Raw genomic sequence first — 20,746 nt, 5'->3', positions numbered from 1 at the left:
CCCTAATTTTCCCACTTCCTCTGGTAATTCGTATCGTAATTTATGTATACCGTAACATATTTCCCCCTATCCACGTTATGCTCATGCATCTTAACTTCTTATACAGACGTATCTCCTTTCTTGTGCACACGCGCAAAAAATGTAGATAATGAATCAAATCCCCCCAAATATCGCTCGCTTAAACTCTTCTTCGTATTACGTCTTATGCTTCGTCAAACCAAACCAAACAGCTCAGAACGCCACCCCAGTCCAAAAGATCCACTGAATGCAAATGATATGATGACGCAAACAGAATCACCTTCTAGCATTGAACCCGATCATCTCGTTGAAAACAATCCAATCCGCTCATCTTGCATAGCATGTGCGACCAATCTATTGGCCAATCATCTCAAACAAGCATTTCATCCTCATCATCTTTCTCCGCCCCCTTCATCGCCAAATCGAGAAACGTGCCCGATTTCTTCCTATCCGGTAGTTTTTGCCCCGCCGCCTTGCCCTTCACATTTTTCTTGGGCGTGTTTTCATGACCCTCAGCAACAGGGGCCGCTTCTTCGTCCGTAATTGTAACACCTTCCAACAACATCTTTTCCACGGCTTTTTCGCCCGCTTCTTCACCTTCTTCACCTGCCACTCTCCCATCCAGCATCAACTTACTTCTTCCCATTTTCCAAATCGCTTCTTCGATGGTACCGCGAGTGACTAATCTGACAACTTCTACATCGCGAGTTTGTCCCACGCGATGAGCACGATTCTCTGCTTGCACATCATCTTGAGGATTGAAACTACCGTCGAAGATGATGACTTTGTTGGCATACATCAAGTTAATACCTGTTCCACCTGCTTTAGTCGTCAAGAGGAAAGCCGTAATATCAGTATCATCCCTAAATCTTTCAATCAAAGATTGTCGTTCGTCGATCTTGGTAGCACCATCGATCCGAGTGTATGTTATCATAGAAGTGTTCAACACAGATTCTAGAATGTCGAGAACAAGCGAGAATTGAGAGAAGATAAGAACCCGATCCCCGTTCTCCTTGTATTTCGTCACAAGTTCCACTAAAGCAGAGACCTTCCCCGAATCCATCCATGCATTCTTCTTAACATCGAACGATTTGATACATGGATATAATACACACCACGTGTGTAACCAAAAGTCCGAAGCATTGCGCATCTCTTCCACAAGATGGATTCGTTTAGCAGAAGGAGGGAAATTATCTGGTTCTTTCTTTCGTAGGATATCGACCATTTTCTCAATCTTCTCATTCGTAAAGTGGCGTCTAAAAAGTAGTGGATGAATAGCTGCTTTGCGAAGTTGCATAATTGGATTATTTTCTTCAGACTTCAAAGGTGGCATTTTAACACCTTCAAGACGCCTGCGTGCCCGTTCTTTCGCTGCATCTGCATGCTCGTTATAGATTTTAGCTTGTGTTGGCTCCAAACTACAACGTTCAACCCGACATAATTTTGTAGGGAGATGCTTCAACACTTGATGCTTCTTCCGTCGTAGGACGAACGGAGTCAGCATAGATCTGGCTCGAGTAATACGTTCAGCAGAAAGTAATGCTCCGTGATCAGTATCTCGAGTTGTCGCCTTTGCTTTGAATATGTAATTCAAGTCTTCTTCTCGTTCCTTGAAAACGTCTGGAAGAATGAATGCAAGTAAAGTAACCAATTCGACCAGGTTGTTTTGAAGAGGTGTACCCGTCAGTAAAAGCTTAAAGCTAGCAGGAATCCTATTCAAAGCTTGATTCTTTTGAGTTGCTCCATTCTTCAAAATATGACCTTCATCACAAACAAGAACCTAAGGCTACTTAGTAATTGAAATCAGATTAGTCCTTGTCGGACACTTACATCAGCTCCCAACTTCCGGAAAAATTTGTTATCAGCAGGTTTGACAGCCATATCGTAGGTAGAAACAATGACATTAATCTCATCTCGATTCTCCAGTATTGACTCAGCCAACTCGACACGTTCAGCCGCAGGACCTGAAAATTAATTAGTTAATGCACCCTCAGATACTTCACACGAGTCTCTTTATGTTGAACTTACCATGATAAGGTTGAATGGCCAATTTGGGAGCAAACTTCTGGAACTCTTGACACCAATTCTCAAAAACAGCAGCAGGACCAAAAACAACATGAGGACCTGTCCGACCAGTGGCGACAAGATGCGAAAGAAACGAAATAACTTGACAGGTCTTTCCAAGACCCATATCATCTGCCAAAATACAACTCAGGTTCTGCTCGTACATCAAATTCAACCAATTCAAGCCAACAATTTGATAATCTTTCAGAACAACTTCATCTGCCATGAGCGAGGGCTTCTTCAAAAATTCGACACTTGCTTTTCTGCGTTTGGCGGATACGATCTTGTCCTCATCGGCATTCTCGCCATTAGTAGATAAAGTGCTGCTTGGAGTGCCAATTCCGGAATCACGCTGAGAATCTGCATCCTCGAAAGATACCAGCTCAATACCTTCTCCCTCCTTGCGAGTTCCAAAAGAATTGAATCCCCATTTCGCCATCTCAGCTTCCAATGGCTTTGCAAGATCCTCACATCTTTTAACAAGGAGATCCACAGCCTCGTAGCCAGAAAACATCTCCAAAGCAGTTTCCACAAGACGTTCACCCATGGGAGCTTTTGCACTTCTCTTTCCACTTTTCAAAGTCTTAACATTTGACACGTTTCTCGCAGCATCAAGACTCCTGAAAGGTCGACTGTCCAACATTGCTTGCGCGTTATTCTTAGTGGTGTTGGTAAGTTCAATAAGATCATCTAATGTGCATTTGTTCAAGTACTTGAGTAGTCGATCCTCAAGAATTGGATCTTCTTCGATTTCCTCCTCCTGCTCAAGATCAGAATCATCGTCAGACATATCTAAGATAACTGGGGATGAAGCCAGGTTCACTGGAGATTTGGCTGGAGACTTGACAGGAGAGGAGATAGCTGCAGGTGAAGTTGGATCTCTACGTCCTTTCATAAGTCTTTTCCTTGTTTTTGGTGGCGTGGTAGCTTGAGCTGGTACTTGAGCCGGTCTTTGCGTAGACTGGTTTTGAGTAGAAGTATATCGGTCCCTGATTGACTTGATAGGTTTCGCCAGACCTCTTCTCATCTGAGGTTCAGCCATTTCTGACGCGCTGATCTCTTGAATGTCATCCTCATCGTCGGAAACCTCAATAGGTTTATCTTTGGCAAGCAAACTGCAAGCAGCATCAAAATCGTTTTTAGTCACGAGCAAAGCATCCTTGACCTCCATGATAGATACCCCTGGGAAGATGTCCTTGATGCGCTGAGCTTTCATTCGAAGCTCACCATCTGGAATGTCATTGATCGAAATATCCTGGACTGGTCTGGCTCTCTCTGGACCCTGTTGTTTCATGCCTTTCTGTGGATTATATACAGCCTTGGCAAGAGCGTTTTGAAATTTAGAATTGCCATTGAATGATCGGGAGGCATCTGGATAACCTGTAGACCCAAAAGAAGCACTCTTCGAAATGAACGATGTAGGTTTGATATCCGCGCTGGCTAGTTCGTCGTCATCATCAGAACTATCTCCAACAAATGATGGTTCCTCATCGTCACTATCCAAGTTGATGATCTTCCTTGGAGGAGCGATAGGCTTTTGATTGATTCCAAATGGTGCTCTGTATTCAGTTCCAGCAGGTGCCATTGCAGATGCCAAAAACTTCCTTGGTGTAGGTGATTGTCGTAAAGGTGATGAAGCAGGTACTTGTACACCATTCAAGCTGTTGATATTTGGGGAACTTGGTGGGTATGCCAGCGAAGCAGATCGATCGATTATCTGGGTAGCTTGAGTCTCGAACTTCTTGGTAGTGGGTCCAATTTGCGTAGGTTGAGTCTCGAACTTCCCAGCAGCACCTATGATCTGTGTAGGTTGCGTTTCGAACTTCTTAGCTGTTGCTGGCGTGTCGGGCACATAATCCTTAAAAAGATCATCTCCATCATCCACATCTGAATTATAGGTATCTGTGTTTTTCGCAGAATTGTTGATAGATGTATAACCTGATTCGGTTCTTTGTCGTTTCACCGCAGGCGAATCAAGTATATGAGAGGGATTGGGAAAATTGGAAGCCATAATTCGTTTCTGTCGTTATGTTGTTGGAATGAGAAATAGAGAGCGTTTCAACTTTCGGGGGAAAATTAAAAGAGGATAGAATTGCAAGTTGTAAAAGCAACAGTTGAATCAGATTAATGTAAAGTTTGGATCTTAGTCGACGTAAATTCGCAATCTGCAATTGTTTCCAGTTAAAAACAAGATTCCTCCAGGTAAAATGTCCAGAACGTTCCTGGTCAAGATAGGTTCTGTTCCCAGAGACTGTTGTAGTAAAGGAAGACGAAGCAGTAGAAGAAGAAGAAATCTTGCGAACTGGCGAGACTGCAGACAGCGAGATGGCAAAGCCGTTCACCTTAACTCCCCAGCTTATTCGTTCAATGATCCCCCTGACAAAAGAAAAGTGAATCTTCCAAAATGAGCTTTCCTCGTACCTTCTTATCAATATTCCATCAATCTGCGCCCTTCAATCTTTTTGTCGTTATTCTTTATTCTGCCCTAATCTGACCAACGATAACTAGGTCGTAGAAATAACTTTTGATTTTAGTAAAAAGGTCCACTATCGGTCAATGAAAAGACACGCTAACACGCTAGTAAAAATCCCATTAACGCGTTCCCTATATTGCCCTTTTTCGCGAGATGCGCGAAGTCAGCAGTGTCCACTTCCACTTCCGCTTCCTAATTGATACATACATATATATGTATCAAATTGTTCCACAGAGATCAGCCAGCCAGATATCCAGATCTACAAGAAGAAGAAGAAAAAAACAATAATAACAATCAGATTTCCATAACATCACAGAACAAAAATCAATCATCTATCTATCTCCCAACAAGTACTGAAAACATACATCTACCTCAACCCTTCATACCCCTCACCTGCTCACAAACCAATCCAATGGCGACTCAAAGACGAACACCCCACGACCGCATCGCCGCAGGCGAAGAAAAAGAAGCAGAATTCAAACCCGTCGCAGGAGGAAAGAGTAATATTGCACCTGCTGTTCCTGCGTATGTTTTCTAATTTTACAACATGTCTCATTTTCACATCAGCCTCATGATTATCATCACCATCACATGTCCCTCCTCACATTCACCCGTCTCACCCCTCCTCATCCCTACCCCTTCCAATCCTCACATCACATGAACAAACCACCTTACCCATCCTCAAATTCTCAACCTCCCAACTAACATCCCTCTCCTCACCAGACATGTAATCTTCAAACTCCTCGGATTCACCCTCGCCATGATCGTCGTCCCAATAGGTTCCTATTTCTTGACTTTAAATTCTGTCTTTCGAGGTACTTCTCCCTCCGTGTTCTTATCTTCCATTCTTCCCCCTCTTCACCCATCCCCCACCACCCCAACCCTCCTAACACCCACACCCTAGGAAACTCCACCTTCGCCGGCGCCACCGCCGCCATAATGGCCAACGTCGTCCTCATCGGCTACGTAATCGTCGCCATGAGAGAAGACCAGAGCGAAGCACTCGAAGCCGCCGCGAAGGAAGAGGAATCTAAAAAGTCTTTGTAGACGAGGAATTCCTTCCGAGTCTGTACGAGGCCTCTCTTGCGACTCTATACGAGCACTTTCCCGCAATTCTCATACGAGAGAGTCTTTCCCAATCTTACATGATGACACGAGAGGACATCCCTCCCCACCCTCACACAAGAAAACTCCCTCGTCAAATCTCTCAACAAAAAAGAATTTCTCCTTTCATTACCTACACGAGGATACAAATCCCGACTTTTATCTATCTATCTCTCAATCTCAAAAGGTCTTTCGGGAGTTTCTTTCACGGCTCACTTATCATCCGTCAATCATCATAGATTCTAAGGGGAAGAAAAGTCAAATCACATCAAATTAGTTGACCTTAACAACGAAGATAGTGGATAGAGATATCGAGACGATGGAAGAAGAAAAGTATAGGTGCCGGTCATGCATATTTGGAGACGTTACGATCATGAGAATGACTCTGTGTTTGTATGAGAAATGATCACATTAAAAAAAGGTCACAAGTCAGTCATCTTTTATAGAGAAACAAATAATCACAAAGATCAAGTGACAATAGGGGAAATAAAATCATAGATATTCCAGAAATTGGGTAGATAGTAGTTTGTTGAATCATTGTGAAATATGTAGACAGATAGATATTCATCTTCATATTCAGGCTTTCCACATCCAAACTCATCGCCTCCAATCATCACCAATCATCTTCTTCTAGGCAAAGGAGCCAATTAAGGCCAAACGTAAGGCCTGCAAGCTCACAGCTCCTTTCCTAACCAACTTTTGGGAATAGTAGTCGACACAAAGAAATACAACACCAGACGCCTCCCGATGCAAAAATAATCCAACCGCTTCCAAGTGTATTCCATTATATCCCTTGGCCCCCACCCCCTATGTTTGCCCGTCATGAGTATCATTAGAACACAATCAATACCATACATCCAACAATGCACTCCAAGATTATTCTCTCCTCACATCCGTATTCGATTGTAAATAGCGTGATAGATATTGGAGGATGGCCAGCATCTATCTTATTTATTCTTGCTCAATCTTCTGCCAAACCAACTTTTCCGCTTTTCGGGTTGAGGTTTAGCCTCTGATTTGGTGATTTGAACAACCGATTTCTGAGGTAAAGAATTTTCACTGGTGATACCAAGGTTAATTGGAGTTCGTGGTGTGCTGTCATTGTTAGAGGGCGGAGGTCCTTGGCCAATCGGCTGTCTTCGCGCTCCGTTTTGCTCATTGATGCCACTTCCAGGTGGAAGGTATTGGGGGTTGTTTCCAAATCCATTGAGTCCATATGTCTCGGCAGGTTCTTTTGGTTGTTGCGGTAGTGCATGAAGTCCATCTACTGAACTATTCAAGCTGCTGGGGTCGGTGGAGTATCCTGCAGCGTCCCCAGACATTCCACTACCGGAGGCAGTTGTCACAGTTTCATATGAATGTTGCTGGCCTCCAGGTGCGGTGTAAACACCACTGTTAAATTGCGGTTCTGATGCTGTTCGAGGATATCGAGATCTGTTTGGGGCATATCCATTGCCATGACCTCCATGATTATCGGTAGTATAATAACTATCGGGCCTGGTCATTGCATTTGGTCGTCCATCACCACCATAGTGGCTACTTTGTCTGTAAGGTTGTTGTCCTCCTCCATAATAGCTCTGTTGAGAATACCTTGGTCGTTCGTCATTGTGCATTTGACTTGCTATATGGCGATCTGTTAGCGTATGTACGACAGTTGTCAATTTCACACGCGCTTTGCGCCAAGAATCCACTGGGAGACAAAAATCGCTAGAGCATGCGAGATAGCAAATTCCCATTCAGCTCATCGAAAATGTGCTCGGTTGGTGAATTGGCATTGGCCATTACCACAGACCACAGACCACCATAGTCTGAGCGCTCAAATCCAACAAAAAAACAGGATAGATAACTGTCTTAAAAGTAGTGTGCAGAAAAATTCTGCAAACAAGAAAAATGAAAAAATAACTGGAATGCACTAACCGGCATAGTAACTGTTTCGTCGATTGTATGTTGAGCCTACATCGGATTCTGTGCAGTGAAAATGTCAGAATTGATACGCCAAAATCGTAAGCACCAAGAAGCTTGGGAATTCTTACCAGAACCGCGTATCATTGATTTCCTGGACGAGTAGTTTCCATCGATAGCTGCCTCAAAGGCTCGAATCGTGTCCAAAGGTCTCTCCCATCTGCTTCTCGTAGGATTTGAACGATCGGGATCCGCTACGTAGAAAATAAGTCAGCGCACAAGATTTATGGTGAAAGTGAACAAGATAACGAACCGATGGGGTTTCCCTGACTGTCTCTATGTTGAATTGCTCGAATGGGTGCTAAGGAAGTTGCAACGTCGTTTGCAACAGCAGCTGTGATGGTATCGTCAGTTTGTGAATTATGAATCCCATGATTTGAACGAGTACTCACAAGGTTCGGCTTCCGTCATGGCCAGGGATGGATCAGCTTTGGAATGAAGTCTTTTTGCTTCCTTCTCTCGGTGTGTTTCTGTGAGATCGAGTTTCTGTCCACTGCCACTGCCACTGCTCTTATGAGAATGTAAACTGAAGCCAGACGAAGTCTTTGCTCTTTGGCGGTTCCCAGGCCGCTCTTGATTGCCCGGGGGCGAGGGTAGCGGGTGATTCTGGTTTTGCATATTTCTAAGTATAAGTCGATAAGTGGACAGTGATTGTCGCCGTTGTGGGTCTATTACAACTTTTATCAAGATATTCTGAGCCTTATCGTCGTGAAACCTGGGTGTGGTGGAGTAATATCGAGAGATTTGTAGGGATATTTGTGGAACTCTGAAATGAAGTTGGTCCTTTTGGTCTGAGTCTCGGTCGTGAACGTCAAAAGTAGGTGGTTGGGAATTTGGTGGCTTTATATCAGAAGTAGATATCCGTTTCACAATGTTTGAATTAAGCTTGATGAGAATTAAAAACCTGATGTTTTGATCAATGGAACGACGGTAGTGGATAGTTTGAAGACGATCAAAAATGCGTTTGATGTTAAGCTTTCTTCCCAAAAAAATAATCTGCCGATATAACGATTGATGGTTTCGTATGATGTGAATCAGAACTTTGATCGAAAGTACTGCAACGAATGTTTTTTTCCTTTTTCTTTTAGGATGCCCGATGAACGCAGATTTGTTTATGTTTGTTTATTTGCCCAGCTTTTTTTCTTCAAGCCTTCACAAGTGCGCACCTAATTCGTAGGTAATAGGAAAACGATGAATTGAGATGAATAAACGATTGATGATGATTTAGAAAAGAATCAAAAGTGTTTTTAAGAGAACAAGAAAAGGGAGAGAGATAGAGAAAGAGAGAGAGAGAGAGAGAGAGGTATAGAACAAGAGTACGACTATACGTACTTCACGCGGGGAAAGAGAAAAGTTAATACGAAGCATTCAATGTTATTCAGCCACTGGAGGGGGATCTTGAAGCAAAATCGATATTTATCATCCATCAATGGATTCCATACTAGGCAATGAGAAAAAGTATAATATTAGGTATTTAGGGTGTTTTGATGACGAGGAGCTCTTGTCCAAGTTGTCTACTTGTTCGAACCAGTGAGTAAAGCTTTTCGGAATTCGTATAGCTTCCTTGCATCTTGAGATATCACACCTACCTATCTGCCTACCTAGGTCTCTACCTAGCACACAGGTACACTTTTGATTCGTTATTCAATCGTAAGCCAACAGCAAATCCAATGGACGTCGCAAGCAATGCTCTGTATGTTGTCCTACCGTAGTATCGTACGAAGTCGATACGTCTCTCAATGGGAATGGCTTAGATGAAAATCTTTCCATCGTCACCAATGAGATGGTGTTCGCTCATCGGAAACTTGGTTTGGATCCGAAGTCCAGCGATACAACAATGGCCATTGCGACAGGAATTCGTATGCTCTTTCGTGACCAGGCAGGGATGCAATCATTGCAATGCAAAGGGAAAGATAGGAAAAGGATACCTCCCTAATAAAAGTGGTGGTGTGGTGATATGAATTGAAGTGTATCAAACGATAAAAGAATGATCTACCCCTAGTCCTAATGAAGTGATTTATATCCCAGATAAGAATCTTCTTTTGATGCCGTGCGAGTATCAGTGATGCATCTGAGATTCTGGGATTTCTGGGATTTCTGGGAAGTTCTGGTGCATTCAAAGCTTCGAACCAACGCAGAAGAAGTAACGGTGTTCCATGGCTACTTAATAATAATGCCGTGAGAACCTGGAAGAGAGAATATTTCCTACATACTACATAGGTATTCATTCTCATTCTTATCCTTAGTCACATTATTAAGTTATTTTTAGTTTCATTTTCATTTTCATTTTCATCACAATTCCATCACAATCCCAAGATCAACATTGCCGGATTCTCGTTTGCTTTACCTAGGTAGCGTAACAACACAACGGAGACTGCCATGTTTCCGAGGTTTATCTAACGATATAATACTCTATATATATAGAGATAGAGAGAGTACTACTCTAGATACCGACCTGGTACATCGTAGTTGGCGTTAAAGTTTTAATAGTAACTATCTCGAGACTTCCTAGTATCTAGTAGTTTTCACCAACAACCCCCCTCCCCGCCCCCCATCCATCTCTTGATTCTCTTCGAGACATATTTCAAAAGTGTAAAGAAATAATACCACTTCAAATGTATCAGTCACTTTAAACAGCTATCAATGCCAATATTACACCACGCAAGCCATACCTGAACCCAATGCATCTTATCCCATCCCAATTCATCTCCATCAGCATATAGACATATCAATCCATCCTGTTTTCATTTCGCCATCCATCCATCTACCGTATCTCTCCATTCATTCACTGATTCATTCATTCATCCATCCACCCCAAGAATTTCAAGAATTTAATGGAAGATCAAAAAGAGGACGCCCCCCACAAAAAATGGTGGTGGCTGAAGAACTACTAGCTAGGTAAAGACACAAACTTTCTTTCGTCTCCGCGATCAGCTCATCGGAAATCGGAACTCTCGGTATTTGCCTGGTCTTGTCGTCTACCTCCACGCACAATCAATTTGGGCATATATCGATCTATCTTCCCGACTCATCTACCCTTCAAAGCAATGCATGCAACGACAGCTGAAATATCATGCTACTTAATCCTACCTTGATCTACCTACCTGCCTACTACTATATGCCACGCTTTTTTGTCCTCACTTTCCCAACTCGGTGATAATAAAACAAAGTAGCTTCAGGTTTCACATAGTGAAGGCTCAATAGACATCTTAACTGGAGGGGCGGGGCGGTTAGACTTTGAAACTCGTTATATGTCTTGATAACTACATGCAACTAACTCGAGAGTGGTTGAGCCAAACCTTCGTGTTCGATAAGATTTGTTCCATACCTATCTGTACATCTCCATGCTCGAGACTCTTCATGAGATGATTGGGAGGAATGAGATCAAGATAAGATCGTATTTTGATACATAAAGCACTAAGAGTACATAAATGTGGGATACTCAGCTTGTGTGATATCTGTGTTTCGAAACCTGCGGCTTGTATTCTACGGGTGCCGTGAAATGTGGTATTGATACATAGAGCTGCGTGGGGGACATGTAGGTTGAAGAATTGGAGAGGTAAATGAGATGCATGAACATTGAAGGATGGGTGGATGGATCACTGCTAACCTAGCGGATCAAGTCTTTGGGATGAGACCTATGGATCACTTTGGTTGGGGGTGCGGAGTCCGTAGATTTGGGGTCCCGGTCAAGTACCGGTATTATATTTCACTACTCCATCTTGACGTCAAGATCCATCTCTATGGTGCGTACCCAAGTCATTTTCCATGTACATGGCAGGACTGTCAAAAATCACTGTTATCAAGAGCACTACTTTGCCTAGAGTCTCAAAATCGAAATGTATGTTCCCAGAAACCAGTAAAACGTGCAAACCATTGTGCCAAACTTCGATTTTCGTTTTGAAAGCATAAATGACATGGGTAAGACCAAAAGATTCAGGAGCACATCTTTCCGTGTCGTTCTGGGTGTAATTGTGAAACCTTTGATCGATAACTCCTGTCTACGTCTAGTGAAGATTTCCACGACGATCCCATATGCACTTTTAATCATATACCCATGCGGCCATTGTGGTGTTGAATTGCTTAATTGGTATACTACCCGCAAGGCTGTGCTCATTATTGCCGCCCTCTTCGAGTGCCCAAATATGACATATCATCAACCATCCTCCCAGTCCATGCTAACAACTCCAAACCAACCATTTAGACCGATGATGGGTACAACATGATGCGAACGGATGCGCCGAATGACTTAGGTGGGAGGTTTTGTCTGAATCTAGCACGTACAACACCGGAGTTTCCTTTGGCACAAATTAGTATTTGATTCTCAGCGAGAAGCACATCGGATTCCTCATACCGTGTGGTCTAGCGATCTTTCCCCAGATAACTCTAATCTTTGATCCTCTAACCTCCTTTGATGCACGGTAAACGAAAGCAACCTTCTTTCCGCAGTAGAAGCTGTTATTCTGTTAGAATCGAGAAATGTTCCAATATCGTGATATAACCTACTTGGCAGCCTCGGTGTTGTTGACACCCTCGATTTGGATCAAGCTGGTGCCTGGGGTAGTGTTGCGCTTGCCGCGTTGGTAGCTCAAATGGCGTCCCCTGAAGATATTCATATCAGTATGTGTCCGATAATTCAAGTCAAATAATCCATCTCAATCAAACAATCGAATCCGTAAGTGTGTTGTCGAAACCTCCTCTCCGTCAATCTCTGACCCCTGTCCTACTTCCAGCCTCCATATCGCTATTCGAATCCAGAATATGCTCGCTGATCGGAATGAATTGTAAACTTACTTAACATAGACTAAAAGCATATAACAGTCAGCAATTGATTCAAAAACAAACCGCGGCCTTGCTTAGGTATAACAAATTTGCCTTCGTCTTAGGAAAAATGCAACTTCGCAATTTTCCTCAACTACTTCCTCCTCTCCAAGGTCCGCACAGCCAATGCTATCTCGAAATCAGGGTTACTCACGTCTGTGTCCGGCGTCGGTAGGCATTTTGGCGAAAGTCTCTCGTGGATTTGAGAGGGAAGACTTCGTTCGGTTTGGCGTAAATGGTTGTCGGCGTCGAGGATGTTTTTTTCGTCTTTCCAGAATGCACACAATTCCTAGAAGTTTAGCGAAAAACTAGGGCTGCCGGGATATCTGACTAAGCACCTCGAAGCGTGATTTATTGTTCTCTGAAATTTAAGGTATCAAGAAGCGGGGATTTTGAACGGAAGAATTCTAAGAATAAGTTCCGATGTATCCATTTCGCAATCACATCATCATCATCATCATCATGGGACAGCAAACGAAAAAAAAAAAATATGTTAACGTCGCTATAGTTTGCAAAGGGGACTATGCGAATTGTCAATATTAGACATTGTCGAAAGCATGTCGGAGGTTATTTTTCCAGTTACTTTGAAGACCAGGTTCCCTTTCTTTCGCACACTCCTCTCAGTCCTCTTTGGACAACAAGATGAGCATAGCAGTGTTGTAGAATCCAAGGAGGTAGCGGAAGAAAGTAAGAATGTACAGAGTAAAAAGGTAAATTTATGTCTATTCAGTCGATGTTTCAAATCCCGAGACGAATTTCCCGAGTTTGCTTGGTGAGAATTCTTGAGTGAACTGATGATATTGATGATCGGTGGAGTATTTTACCAAGGTAGGAGTGGATGAGGACCGGCCGAAAACTCTCCTCTCTCCAAAGTACCTATACGATTGTAATAATAATCCAAATGAGCTGGAACGGCATACCGCAAAGACATCCATCCGTCAAATCATCAAAGCCCCGAGTACGGAAGCACAGTTCTAGAGCCCCAAGCGACCATGAAATGCCAATTTAGCCATTCGGGTTATTGCCTCTCTTTGTTTTGATAGCAACATTACTTTCGTGGAAAATGGCTTCAGGAGTCATTGTCAACGTATAACAATAGAGTAACACTTTGGGGGAGCTCCTTGGAGGGATCTACGGGCATTTTGGTAAAGATTCACCGAGCATTACCATCAGTACTATGCAACATGCTTTATAATCGGACCCGTAAGAAATCGAAGCCCCCCTTCCCAATCTTCCAAAGAGGGCATCGGTGATAAATGAGGGGCGGTCGGGCCTTGTCAAGTAGGTACAAGGTATTCTGGAACTTGGAAGGTCGAAGATAGATGGTATTGGATGCTATGGCTCTGGATGTGGATGTGGATGTGATGGCTGTGGATGACCATGACTATGGCTATGGCTCCCAAGGAAAGCTCTATAAAAGCTTCACTGTGATGAGATAGCAAGAGTTACATCGTTAACACAAGACGTCTTTCGAGTTCCAAAGAGTGAATGGAATGTAGAATCATGTTCATGAAAAGAATGCATGTAATCCAATCAATATGTATGTAAAAGGGTCGAAAATCATTGGGAAATTCAAAAGGTTGGGTTGTGAACCAGGTACTTTAAACATAAGACAGGTCTGTTTTGGGTTCGGAGGCTACCCGGAAATACTTCTCGTCCGTCATACATCCCATCAATCTTAGCGGGGTCGAGTCTTTCATCAAAAGCGGACAAACCCAACATTTTTCTTGAGCTTCTTCTCAAACTTTCAATCCCTCTTCACTTAAAGTCTTGTTGATCTCCAGGAAAATTTGATTGTTTCTCCCTTTCTCCCTTTTTTCACATATCGCAAACAATACCTACAAAATGGCCGACACTGTTATCAAGCCAGAGGAGTCTGGCAATGCTGGGTAAGTTGGCTCCTTTCTTCAACCAATGTACTTCACGGCAAGGGCATTCACATCAACAAGACTCATCACATATTCAAAATGTTCACTCTAAGGGGCTAACCCGGGTCTCTCGGACTGTGATGAATTTCTTGCTTTCCATTCTCTCTCTGGACATCTCAACCCCATTTCATCCGAATAATGACTGATTGCCTTGCCCCACTACAGATCTCTCGAACTGAAGGACAACACTGTTATCATTGTTTTGGGAGCTTCTGGTGATCTTGCAAAGAAGAAGACTGTAAGCAAAATCCTCTAACCTAGATTACTTTTCTTGCTAACATGTGTGATTGTAGTTCCCAGCTCTTTTCGGTCTCGTAAGTGGTGCAGAATGCCTCCGGCCGAAGATTCAATATTAATGTCACCATAGTATCGCAACCAATTCCTCCCAAAGGATGTCAGAATTATTGGATATGCGCGAACGAAGATGGACCACGAGGAATATATTAAGAGAGTTAGATCATATATCAAGACTCCCACCAAGGATATGGAACAGCAACTTCAAGAGTTCTGCGATATCTGTACATATATCTCTGGACAGTATGATAAGCCAGAGGGTTTCATCGAGCTAAGAAAACACTGCGAGGAGTTCGAAAAGGGAAGAAAAGAAGCCAACAGAATCTTCTACATGGCCTTACCTCCTTCCGTCTTTACAACTGTATCCCAACAACTAAAAGCAAACGCCTATCCAGAGACCGGTGTTGCAAGAATCATTGTAAGATACACGATTTCCACACGATTGAATACTATTGCTAACAACTTGTAGGTTGAGAAGCCATTTGGAAAGGATTTGGGAAGTTCCCGCGAGTTACAAAAGGCACTGGAGCCAAACTGGAAGGAAGATGAGATCTTCCGTATCGATCATTACCTTGGAAAGGAGATGGTCAAGAACATTTTGATTTTGAGATTTGGTAACGAGTTTTTTGGTGCTACATGGAACCGAAATCACATTGACAATGTTCAAATCACATTCAAGGAACCTTTTGGAACCGAAGGCCGAGGAGGTTATTTCGACGAATTCGGTATCATCAGAGATGTTATGCAAAACCATCTTTTACAAGTCCTCACCCTCCTCGCCATGGAGAGACCAATCTCATTCTCCGCAGAGGATGTTAGAGACGAAAAGGTTCGAGTCCTTCGCGGTATTCCAGCAATCGAGCCAAAGAATGTCATCATTGGTCAATATGGCAAATCCTTAGACGGAAACAAGCCTTCCTACAAGGAAGACGACACCGTACCAAAGGATTCGAGGTGCCCCACCTTCTGTGCTATGGTTGCATATATCAAGAACGAGCGATGGGATGGTGTACCATTCATCCTGAAGGCTGGTAAGGCTCTCAACGAGCAAAAGACCGAGATCCGAATTCAATTCAAGGATGTCACATCTGGTATCTTCAAAGATATCCCAAGAAACGAGCTTGTTATGCGCATTCAGCCAAACGAGAGTGTTTATATTAAGATGAACTCCAAGTTGCCAGGTTTGAGCATGCAAACTGTTGTCACTGAACTCGACTTGACTTACCGCCGCCGATTCTCTGATCTCAAGATCCCAGAAGCATACGAATCCCTCATTCTTGATGCTCTTAAGGGTGATCACTCCAACTTTGTTCGTGATGATGAGCTTGATGCAAGTTGGAGAATCTTTACCCCACTCTTACATTACCTCGACGACAACAAGGAGATTATCCCCATGGAATACCCATACGGTAAGAAATATTTATATTATTCACCCTATACTTTCATAACCAACAAAAAACTAATCTGATAATAGGCTCCCGTGGACCCGCCGTCTTGGATGACTTCACCTCTTCCTACGGATATAAGTTTAGTGACGCAGCTGGTTACCAATGGCCAACCACCCAAACCGCTCCTAACAAGCTGTAAATTGGTGTGTTAGTCGCCAATAAATGAACAACTAGATACCTGGTATGAAGGCATGAAATTGATAAATAGATACGACGATTCATGAGGGATTCCCATACACATATTTGGATGGTGGTTTTTCTTCATATTTATGATAGCTGAATGAAAAGCTAAATTTACATAATGGACAAAATCATGCTTTACTTGTGGGAGGTGACCAACAAACTTTTTTGGGGTCGTATTATCTCATTTGTGATCATACTCCGACAAGTTCACCCACAATTAAGTCGCAACTCGGGATTAAGTATTCGTAAATCCGAAGTCCTCTAGTGAAGACTTACATCCATTCTGTGGATTTGATTACTATATGCCTGAGAGAGAGGATGTCAGACTCATCATACAGTCTCAATCATTACGGCACCTATTTCTTTCTTCATCATCCTTCTTGCCAAGTTACTTTACGAATCAGAGATGAAAACTGGTTGTGAGATGATTGAATGGTGGAGATGGTAGAGATGAAGGTAAGCTGGGAATTCTCTAAGATTTCGTGCTCTTGCAATATTATATGTAAGGATGTTTTAAGAATGAAATGGGTTGGATTGGATTGGATTGGATTGAATATTCATCATGAGAATTTTGGGGTGTGGAAAATTTGAATTGAACACTGAGCTTTTGGTTTGTTTGTATTTTTCCCTGTTTACGAGGTGGATGGATGGATGGAATCTTGATTATCGAGTTTTTTTTATTAGAAAAATAGTGGCGTGGTGATGTATGTGTATGGGTATGGGTATGTGTAGGAGGGGATTCTGTGGATAGAGGGGTAGAGAGGTTTGTTGCGCGATTTTTGTCTTCTTTTCTCTTGCGTTGTACTGCGTTGTACTGCGTTGTGTTGGGTTATGAGACTCTAGAAGTGTTCTTGCGGGGTTTGTATACGCGTTGCCATGGTCAGCGTAGCATTACCTATAGATAAACTGAATCGATTCAGAATTAAGGAAGGAGGGGTGCGGGATGTCATTGATACTGATACTTGGAGGATCACACGCGGAGGGGGGGTCATTATTGAGCTATTTTTCTTTGAGCGGCTTCTTTGGGTGGGCGGAGGAGGAAAAGGATTTGTCTTCTTCTCGCAAATTAGATGGGAGAGTAGAATAATATGTACTGAATAAGTAGTTCTCAGATCGCTATTCTCACTTACTACATAAACTTAGGCGAGGTCATGCGATATGATAGTGACACATATACTGTACATCCTCGAGTACATAGCTTCGCAGATCTCTTATTTTTGTTTTCTGGAGTGAAGTTGAATGAGAGGAAGATGGAAATGAGGTGATATGAATGGCTCTCTTGGGTAGGATAGGATAGGTATGCAGGGGAGTCAATCTTGCATCATCGTATAGTGCGGAACTTTGGGTCTACAGTAGTTTGTGATATCTAATTTTTTATTTTTGGGGGGAAAGGAAAAGGTTGGATGTGTATTGTGTGTCCACTGCTCCTGCTACCATCCTATCTGACACAAGTTCCCCTAACACTCTGTGTAACTGAATATAAATCAATACTTCCATTTGTCTGTCTGTCGTTTGAAGAAGATCTTTGATATTTAGTTGGGGAGATGATATCATATCATCTTGGTTAGATTGTTCGAATTAGATGTTAGACGCAGATACATTTCATTCGTTCATTTCTTGCTCTCTCGATACAGACACGAGGATAACGGTGAAGGAATTCCCTAGCTGGTGGGATTATAGTGTTTGGACTCTGGAGAGATGTGGAGATAGTGAATGCTGCATATCGGATGCGGATGTGAGGGTTGGGGGTTCGGTTCGGGAGTTTAGGTCTTGGTGTGTGCTGGTCTGTTTGGAGTTGTCGTGATGGATTGGGTGGAATGGGTGTGGGTGTGGAGTTGATTTGGAGTAGGAGTTAAGAGGGGAAGAAAAAAAAGACAGAAAAAATAGGTATCTATTTTCTTTAAACTTCTCACAAACCGGAAAATTTGAAGTGCGGAAGTGAAAGGCGATGAATGTAAAGATTTAAATACACGGAACGTATCAAGATACAATAAACCACAGCACGACATCCATCCATCCATCCTTCACACCCCTCCACTCCTTCTTCATCCTCGAAGAGTTCAAGGTCGTCAGCTCTCAGTTATTCGGATTTACTTTCTACGATTATATCTTTCTAGTATGCTCTCGTCTAGTCCGGTATGCTCTTGTGTACTCTGCTCTGATTTTATATCTTCCCAATGTTTCATCATTTATATACACTTCCCCTCCCCCTCTCATCCATTCCTATCGTGAGTCATTACATCATTTTTGAGTTTCCATATTTCCTACCCATCTCTCTTCTCTTCCTCTTTTCCCCTTCTTCCCTCATGCATTTTGGATTTTAATATTAATACCAACCCCAACCCCAACCCCAACCCCAACAGCAATCTCAACACCAGCACATCCATCCGCACACCGAAAGAAAATCCATACAGTATCTCTGAATGATAGAGGAAAATGTGAGATTTGTGAGATTTGTGAGATAGAGAGTGATTGTGTGTACTCGAGTAGTTATCTGGCTGTGTGAGATCTGAAATCTGAGTTTACATACATGTGTATGTGATTTCTATCTCGCTCTTCTGCCTGTCTACTTGTTTATCTGTCTCCCGCTAGAGATTTGATGTATGTATGTATGTATGTATGTATATACTATATATACTACGTATACTACTCAGATCATTGCGAGAATGAAATTCTTAGGGGTATGAGTATGATTGTTTCAATCTGAGTTGCTGAGTTGCTGAGTTGCTAAGATCTTGACTTAGATTAGGTCAGGGTATGCAATGTGCGAGGACAAGAGGAGAGAAAGTATGACATACCTTGGGGAAGGGTATCCGAGGAAGGATGAATGTATGCGGCTCTGTTAGGCGAATGGAAAGGGGATGGATATTTGATTTTTGGAGGAGTGGATAGCAGAAGAGGGGGGATTGGATGGTAGTTGTAAATACCTAGATAGTTTTGGTAAGTGAAAGCTGTATCGTTATGTGTTGTGATATATGGTGGTATATCGTAATTGGCACGCTATTCAAAGGTGTGATTATGTCGTTGAACTCATGCACCAAATGTCCATTGACAAGCTATGTATTCTTACGACAGAATACCATGTATATAACACTCAAACCCTTCTATTCATACATCCTATCCATATCATACACTAAATTTCTTAATGATTCCATGAACACTTTTCATCAAATCCAAATCCTGTCCCTATCCCAATATCATTCCAAAATGAGAATGAACACCCAGTTATTTGCTGCACCAAACAGACTCGGAATTTACAATCTCCCTCTCTTCCTATATTTCCGTCTCACTTCGATTTATCCGTACCATTTATTAAGTTATTGAATAGTTTGCCCACAGCAGATGGCTATAATTCCACAAGTATTAGCCAAAATCCAATTTTTTTATCTTCACTTGAACATCTCGTCTTCCGCACGACTTCATCTCTTCTGTCCTCTCGGGTTTGTCCCAAAGTACTTCACCCAATACCCACAGCCAACACCATATATCAACGCCTCTCCAACTCTCCTTTCTGCTTCATTAGACCTCAAAGACCCTCTCCCCTCCCCCTGTAAAAAACAACAACCAACAAAAAATAAAAGAAACCTCTCACCTCAACCCTCTGATCACTAATCCCCTCACCAAACTTCTCACTCCCCACCCCCTGCTCCATCTCACTCCCCGGTTTCTGCGACTGCGAACCTAGTGTGGATGCGTAGCCAGGTGTATGGTTATTACTCGCTCCAGCGCGGGAGTACGCTGATTCTATATTTTGGACTGGATTTGAAGGTTAGTTGGTTGCGAAATAGATTAGATGAGTACGTAGAAATGCGAGGGGGGAGAAGGAATGGGAAATAGAAGAATAAGAAGGAAAAAGAAATCTCACCACCGGGAGTTTTAAATGAGGGCAGCAAATCGCTTAGAGCAGATGTGCTTTTCATATCGTCGTTGGAATTGGTGTTGGTGTTGGACATCTTGTCTCTATTCGTATGTGTATATGTATGTATATATGTATGTGTGAAATCCCAATATTCAATTCCCCAGAAACAAGAGTTCTCTTAATAAATAAACAGAAGATATATATATATATAAGTATAAAGATACCAAAAAGTAATTCGAATACAAATTCGTCTTAAGAAAGAGAGATAGAGATAGATATAGATGTAGATATAAAGTTACAAACTAAACAACACAAAACCAAATGAATCAAGAAGATATTAATACCACCAAACAGCAGAAGGGAGGCGAGAATTATTCCTCCCACATCTATCCCAGTTGGTATGGTACCTGATACTATCATACTACAGAGATAGGTGAGTTTCTCTATGAGCTAGTACCTCTACCCCGAATATGGCAATTCGATTTGAATTGCCTCCTCTCATACGTACAGGATTTGCATTCTTTCTATGCTTTACTCATTATATCATAGTATATCAAATCATAGCATCCCAAATCACATCACGAGTACGAAT

The 20,746-nt window shown here is 42.4% G+C and overlaps 7 protein-coding genes across 7 annotated transcripts; 3 read left to right on the top strand and 4 right to left on the bottom strand.

The window, feature by feature from the left end:
* Nucleotides 1-388: 388 nt before the first annotated feature.
* Nucleotides 389-4,093, bottom strand: Bfra_000366 (putative snf2 family helicase atpase protein; the record flags this gene model as incomplete). Its single annotated transcript, XM_037330813.1, has 3 exons — nt 389-1,798; nt 1,849-1,982; nt 2,047-4,093. 3 exons carry the CDS (start codon nt 4,091-4,093, stop codon nt 389-391), a joined length of 3,591 nt encoding a protein of 1,196 aa, XP_037197146.1.
* An 874-nt stretch (nt 4,094-4,967) lies between these two features.
* On the top strand, nt 4,968-5,602 carry Bfra_000365 (putative vacuolar atpase assembly integral membrane protein vma21 protein; the record flags this gene model as incomplete). Its single annotated transcript, XM_037330812.1, has 3 exons — nt 4,968-5,080; nt 5,279-5,370; nt 5,460-5,602. The coding sequence occupies 3 exons, from the start codon at nt 4,968-4,970 to the stop codon at nt 5,600-5,602; spliced, it is 348 nt and encodes a 115-aa protein (XP_037197145.1).
* A 1,004-nt stretch (nt 5,603-6,606) lies between these two features.
* Bfra_000364 (uncharacterized protein) lies at nt 6,607-8,409 on the bottom strand (the record flags this gene model as incomplete). Its single annotated transcript, XM_037330811.1, has 5 exons — nt 8,014-8,409; nt 7,875-7,955; nt 7,693-7,815; nt 7,577-7,624; nt 6,607-7,280 (listed from the first exon to the last, which is right to left on the bottom strand). The coding sequence occupies exons 1-5, from the start codon at nt 8,237-8,239 to the stop codon at nt 6,607-6,609; spliced, it is 1,152 nt and encodes a 383-aa protein (XP_037197144.1). The 5' UTR covers nt 8,240-8,409.
* Nucleotides 8,410-11,821: 3,412 nt separating this feature from the next.
* Bfra_000363 (putative 60s ribosomal protein l33 protein) lies at nt 11,822-12,621 on the bottom strand (the record flags this gene model as incomplete). Its single annotated transcript, XM_037330810.1, has 5 exons — nt 11,822-11,919; nt 11,976-12,076; nt 12,128-12,223; nt 12,416-12,425; nt 12,597-12,621. 5 exons carry the CDS (start codon nt 12,619-12,621, stop codon nt 11,822-11,824), a joined length of 330 nt encoding a protein of 109 aa, XP_037197143.1.
* Nucleotides 12,622-12,999: 378 nt separating this feature from the next.
* Bfra_000362 (uncharacterized protein) lies at nt 13,000-13,228 on the top strand (the record flags this gene model as incomplete). The annotated part of the gene is made up of 2 exons (XM_037330809.1): nt 13,000-13,129; nt 13,173-13,228. The coding sequence occupies 2 exons, from the start codon at nt 13,000-13,002 to the stop codon at nt 13,226-13,228; spliced, it is 186 nt and encodes a 61-aa protein (XP_037197142.1).
* A 1,059-nt stretch (nt 13,229-14,287) lies between these two features.
* Bfra_000361 (putative glucose-6-phosphate 1-dehydrogenase protein) lies at nt 14,288-16,251 on the top strand (the record flags this gene model as incomplete). The annotated part of the gene is made up of 6 exons (XM_037330808.1): nt 14,288-14,331; nt 14,536-14,608; nt 14,664-14,684; nt 14,738-15,082; nt 15,134-16,073; nt 16,139-16,251. The coding sequence occupies 6 exons, from the start codon at nt 14,288-14,290 to the stop codon at nt 16,249-16,251; spliced, it is 1,536 nt and encodes a 511-aa protein (XP_037197141.1).
* Nucleotides 16,252-19,581: 3,330 nt separating this feature from the next.
* Nucleotides 19,582-20,424, bottom strand: Bfra_000360 (uncharacterized protein; the record flags this gene model as incomplete). The annotated part of the gene is made up of 3 exons (XM_037330807.1): nt 20,161-20,424; nt 19,888-20,051; nt 19,582-19,641 (listed from the first exon to the last, which is right to left on the bottom strand). The coding sequence occupies exons 1-3, from the start codon at nt 20,246-20,248 to the stop codon at nt 19,582-19,584; spliced, it is 312 nt and encodes a 103-aa protein (XP_037197140.1). The 5' UTR covers nt 20,249-20,424.
* Between the last annotated feature and the right edge of the window lie 322 nt (nt 20,425-20,746).

The sequence above is a fragment of the Botrytis fragariae genome (genome assembly GCF_013461495.1).
Source record: "Botrytis fragariae strain BVB16 chromosome Unknown tig00000001, whole genome shotgun sequence".
NCBI classification, from domain to species: Eukaryota; Fungi; Ascomycota; class Leotiomycetes; order Helotiales; family Sclerotiniaceae; genus Botrytis; species Botrytis fragariae.
The sequence above is the reverse complement of the archived record's forward strand: the minus strand, read 5'-3'. Positions and strand labels throughout refer to the sequence as shown.